At 33.3% G+C, this 6,076-nt stretch overlaps 1 protein-coding gene across 1 annotated transcript; it reads right to left on the bottom strand.

Annotated features, from left to right (window-relative positions):
• Nucleotides 1-2,074: 2,074 nt before the first annotated feature.
• LOC147806531 (uncharacterized) lies at nt 2,075-3,997 on the bottom strand. The gene has a single exon (XM_087149664.1). The coding sequence runs from the start codon at nt 3,995-3,997 to the stop codon at nt 2,075-2,077; it is 1,923 nt and encodes a 640-aa protein (XP_087005790.1).
• Between the last annotated feature and the right edge of the window lie 2,079 nt (nt 3,998-6,076).

Here is a 6,076-nt window from a genome sequence, read left to right as displayed (position 1 = left end):
TTTTTGAATTAACATTTCAGGTGATGTAGCTTCGTTCAACCGAAATGTGAGTATTTTTTCGAGTTAATTTACAGTCCCTTGTCAAATTATTAGGCGTACTATAAGATTCTGTATAAAACCTTAATTATCAGTTGATACTATACAGCTTTATTGTTTTTACGCGACTGAAACCGGTTTGCACTTGCTTACATTCGTCTATCAATTGGTTAACATTGTAATGCAATACAATAAAAATAAATACAAATAGGAAGTATACAGAAAATGTCCTGAATAAAAACCCATTACATGTATGTTTATACATAAACGTATTGGATATAAACTCGTCCAAAACAGACAATTATTAAAACGTACGCTAATAATTTGGTCTAATTATTATAATATACTAATCTAATACCTGATATAATAAAAAATCTTATATTTATATAAATATATCGTCTAATTTAACCAATTGATAACACTAACGTAAACAAGTGCAATCAGTGGAGTAAAAACAACAAAGCTTTATCATCTGATAATTAAGATTTTGTCCGGGGGCTGTATGTTAATTTTCAGATCATTAATATGGAATTGATGAATGATTTATATGGAATTCATAGTGATTAATTCATACCTTAAATTGTTTATTAAAATTTTCTGAAGGTATTACAAGCAAAAATAAAGTGATTTATGTTCTGCAGGGTTTGTTATTCTTTGTTTGTTATTCCTCGTTTGTCATTACTTGAATTTTGTTACCATGCTCCTTCCTGTTTTAAATTGCTTGGTTTGATTTCTTTATTCCAAATTAGAACAGCATTAACACTTAGTTTGGTCATCAGGTGAGTGTGGTAATCAGAACATACCACCTTTATCAGTTTTATTTCAAATTCACCAAACAAGTTCTGATTGTGAGCATAAATTTATTACGCATGTTTATTGATTATTTTTGAAATGATGAAGTCAAATGGCATGAAATATGATTGATTGATTTAAAAGTTTATAACTACTGAAAAACTCGAAAACATTTGAGCCTGCTAGAAAACATTTACAATTACTACTAGAAAACATTTGAGAGCCGAAAAATTGCTAAATTTTTTGAAGTTTTTGCTTCTTTTTCCTCATAAAATCAAAAAATTCCTCCATACAAAAAATTTAATTCATATCAAAATTAAGATCAGTAAATTCCATACCTAATGATCTACTAAAACATTAATTTTGGCTTTCGTGGTTTGATCAGAATCAGTAATCAAAAACAAGCAATCCCCGTGAAATGCCACTCCCAATAAAAATGTTAAGAATGAAATGCTTAGAGCATCAAAGTCTGATTTCCGAGAGCACCAAATTTCACAATTTTGCTAAGTTAAAGCATTGAAACAAGAAAAAAACTTAATCATAGCATATTGCTAGAGGAATCTATTGGGTTTCCATAAAAGGGAGGAGGTGCTCTGTAAATCATGGATGGAGAAAGTGAAGGATCTCCCTGTTCTACATTTTCCCATTGAGTTCACATGACTCTAGTTTTCACATGGATTAGATTAAGTATATCATTTAATGGCCAATTTATATTTGTACCAAATGGCGTCCTCAAGCATCATTATACAATCTACAGTGAATTAAAAATTATTCCTTAAAGTGGAATTAAAAAGATAATATAAGCTTTCATCCTACTGCCAGATAAGCAGTCTTTTCCTTACCATAGTAAATGCAATTTCCAAATGCTAAAAAGAATAGGAAGAAGTTGATTCGAATTCAACAATAATTACACAAATTGTAATAATAAAAAGGATTTTATTTCATTGTGGTTCAGTGGTTAAATCCAAACTGAAACTTAAGAAGTGAAGAAAAAATAATAAGAAAATTGTTTGCGCTCAGCGCCATCTGTTATCATAAATCCTCAACACTCCCCACTTGAACTCCTCCGAGTTCACTAAAATTTTAAACATAAAAATTAGACAAAAATAACATAAACATATTTAAAAAAAATAACATTTAAATGCAAATAAATTTGAAATGAGATGCAAATATTCACTTGAAAGAAAATAAATAAAAAACATAATCTAATAAGAAAATTAAAATAAAAACATTATCATTGTTTATTTCAGTCATTGAGTTCTAAAGGATAAATAAGTTGTACTGGGCGTTTATATTCGCCGTTGGATTTGCGAATAAGGCAAGATCTTACAAGTCCATCACGCCCTTGAAATACTTTAGTTATAATACCTATGTCCCATAATAGTTTTGATTTTGTGGTGCCCTCCATCAAAACAACATCTCCCACTTTCAAACATTTTGTTTGGTTAGGAGAAGTAAAGTTATGTGCAGATCTCAAATTAAACAAATAGCGCTCCTTCCAGCGCTTCCATAAATTAGCCAATAATGTAGCTTGGTATTCTTTTCTTTTTATAAGAATCTTTTTGGTGGATTCTCTATGGATGGTTTCTATGAAATGGGCTGGATACTCTGCCTTTTCTTTACCAGGGGTTAAAAACTGTGATGGGGTAAGAATTTCCGGTTCACCAATTTCGTTTGTGACGTAGGACAAGGGTCGAAGATTAACGATGGTTTCGATTTCAGTCAATATAGTGGTCATCTCTTCAAAATTTAAGAGAGCTTTTCGAAATATTTTCTTTAGAGGCTCTTTGACACTTTTTACCAATCTTTCATAAAATCCTCCCCACCAAGGGGCAAGTTGGACGATGAATTTCCAGGATATTCTTTTAGCAGCAAGAAAGTTTTTGAACTCGGAATTTTCCAAAATATCAAATAATCTTTGAAGCTCTTTATCGGTACATTTAAAAGTCTTGGCGTTGTCGGAGTAGATTGTATGACAACCACCTCTTCTAGAGAGAAATCTTCTGAATGCGAGCAGAAAATTTGAAGTAGACATGTCTGTGACTAATTCAAGATGTATTGCTCTCGTGACTGCGCATGTGAACAAGGCTATATATGATTTCTCTATTCCATTTTCACCCTTGATGTAGATTGGTCCGGCAAAATCAATTCCGCATACAGTAAAAACAGGAGTTTCACTAATTCGATCTTTTGGAAGCTGTCCAGTCATTTGGGTAGAAGGCTTGGCTGTGTATCTGCGACAAATCAAACATTTCGAGACAACCTTTTTTACTAATTGTCTTCCTTTAGGCACCCAAAATCTTCTCCGAATTTGTACTAGAGTGCTCTCTACTCCAGAGTGAAATACATTTTCGTGTTCTCGCTTGACAAGCAACTCCGCAAATTTAGACTGTCTTGGTACGATTATAGGCTTTTTCTCATCAAAAGAATAATCTCCTTCGTCAAATCTTCCTGTGATTCTCAGGATACCTTTTTCATCAAGATAAGGAGCTAAATTGAAAATAGTAGAAGAAGTTGGAATAGGCAAACTAGATTGGAGAGTTCGTATCTCACTTTCGAAGAATTTTGCTTGAGTAAGCTTTACTAGTATATCTTCAGAATTTCGGAGCTCTTCTGCAGTCAGAGTTTCCATATTCGGCTCAACTTTCTTTAAACAGCTCAAATATCGCAATACCCACGCTATGATTCTAACAACTTTTTCGAGGTTGCTAAAGTTAGCGATATTTATCAACTCAAGTTCTTCACCATCTACACATTTCATAACGGTGACTTCATTTTTACGATACTCAATTTGTTCATCATTTTCTTTGAAGAGTTTCAATTCTGGCCACATTTCGGTCGGAAGCGACAACCAAGGTGGCCCCTTCCACAAAATGTCGGAATTCTTCAATATACTCATGGAAGCACCTCTACTAATAAGATCGGCAGGATTGTCAATTCCGGGGCAGTGGAACCAGTCCTTAGGTTGAGTAATCTCTTGAATTTCTTCTAATCGGTTACGCACAAATTGTTTAAAACGAATGGCAGGAGTTTTTATCCAACAACACACAATAGAGGAATCGCACCAAAAGAAACTGTCACATGGAATTTTTATGGCTCTAGTAATAGTTCGAAATAATCTAGCAGAGAGGAGGGCACCTAGTAGCTCAAGTCGTGGTAATGTAATCATTTTGAGGGGCGCAATTCTACTTTTAGCTGAAACAAAACATGTAGAAATATGCCCATCACTAGTTTCTGATCTGATATATGCTACTGTACCATAACCCTTTAAGCTGGCGTCAGAGAAGATATGTAACTGTGAACTTATAATTTCTTTGTTACCTGCTTCGAAAAAATAATAACGCGGAATTTTCAAATCATTAAGTTCACCGAATTGTTTACATATATCGCGCCACTGATTTTCCATATCTGAGGGTAGCTCTTGATCCCACTCCAATCCGCTTTTCCAAATGCTTTGAACTAGAGATTTTAGAAGCATTGTAAAGGGTCCCAAAAATCCTACTGGATCAAAAATACGCCCAATGATTTTCAAAATAAATCGTTTTGTTATTTGCCCTGTGTCTATCAATTTTAACAGATATTTGGACTCAAAGTAAAATACATCTTTTTTAGGATCCCAACAAACTCCCAAAACTTTAAATGGAAAACCTGATTGACCTAACGATTCCTTTTCATTCTGAACATCTATACCTGCATTCTTCCATAATTCGCGTAATTTTTTATCATTTGTTTGAAACTTTCTCAATACCATTCCCGCATCCCGAAATATTTCAACACAATCAGAACTTATTTGAAATGCTGTATCTGTACTGTCACTTCCCCCTATGACGTCATCGACACATACCCTTTCATTTAGTAATTCATACGCAAGAGGCTTTGATTTTGCAAACTTTTTAATATGCTCTTTAATAGTAGCCGCTAAGAGAAAAGGGCTACAGTTGATACCAAATAGTACGCGGAAAAATCTATAAATTACTGTAGACGAATCATTATCGGGGTCATCTGACCAAAGAAATCTTGTGACATCTCGATCTTCTACATTAATCCCTATTTGTAAGAAAGCTTGCTGAACGTCCCCTATAAAAGCAATCTTGTTTTCCCGAAACGCTAGCATAAGTTCATATATATCTGGGTATAAATTTGGCCCAATATACAAACAATCGTTAAGAGACAATTCATTTTTCTTATGCGCGGAACCGTCAAATACAATCCTTAATTTGCTAGTTAGTTTATCGTTTATTATAACCGCCCTATGAGGTAAATAACATTGTTTATAATTTTGGGGATCAGTGTTTTTAACTTTCTCAATTATCCCTTCATTTTCGTAAGTTTTTATAACTTTTTTATATTCTTCAAATAAGGATTTATCATTTTTAAATCTTCTCTTTAATTTGTCAAACCTCTCTGAAGCCAGCTCAAAGTTATCATTTAACAAATGTTTTGTATTTGGTCTCCAGAGAAGTCGTACACTATACCTATTATTTTCAAAATGCAAATCAGAATTAAAATCTTTTAACAATTCACTTTTATTATCAACATTTTCTTCGTTCATAGTATTTATTCCTAATCCTTCAAGGTTCCAAAACAAAGAATAATCAACATCAGATATTATAGTATTGTTTACAATCCTACTTAATTGGCAATTATTCATGAATCTCCCTTGAACCACAAAACCAAATAAACTATCGGTTGCAACGAGCCCTTTTCCGAGCCTCAAAGACGTATCAAAGATTACGTCATGTAGGAAATCGGCGCCGATCAAAATGTCTATATCAGCAATTTCTCCGGTATCCGAAAGAAAAATATTATTTTTCCTTGCTAATTGTTTAATTTTCTCTTGGGGTGCGGCTATTTTCCCACACGTTATTTTTTCTACTACAAATGCTTCAATGCACACATTTAATTTTTTATCATTTTTGTTCTGAAGATTCACTTTCACTAAATCATAAGAACACCCCTTGGAAATTTTTTCTCCAAAACCGAAAACATGCAACCGTTCAGTTTTAATGGTCCTGAGGTTCAACTCATTACAAATATCCCGTTTCAAAAAACTGCGATGGCTACCAGAGTCAAATAAAATTCTAACCAACTTCTTTACATTACCACAAATCAAATACGCTAAAGAAGTCTGTAAATAGATCATTTCATTTTGTTTTCGTTTCGAAACACATGAAGCGGTAACGGATGCCAAAGTATCGTTTTTCTCTTTCGACTCATTATTTATTGCTGATTTATCACAAATTAATTC

Source organism: Parasteatoda tepidariorum, chromosome 8 (assembly GCF_982258835.1).
Source record: "Parasteatoda tepidariorum strain Cologne lab strain chromosome 8, Ptep-v5.0, whole genome shotgun sequence".
Lineage (NCBI taxonomy): Eukaryota > Metazoa > Arthropoda > Arachnida > Araneae > Theridiidae > Parasteatoda > Parasteatoda tepidariorum.
The sequence above is the reverse complement of the archived record's forward strand: the minus strand, read 5'-3'. Positions and strand labels throughout refer to the sequence as shown.

Bases quoted from the DNA above. Each gene is read 5' to 3' on its own strand.
- LOC147806531 (XM_087149664.1), bottom strand. From the start codon at position 3,997: ATGATTACATTACCACGACTTGAGCTACTAGGTGCCCTCCTCTCTGCT.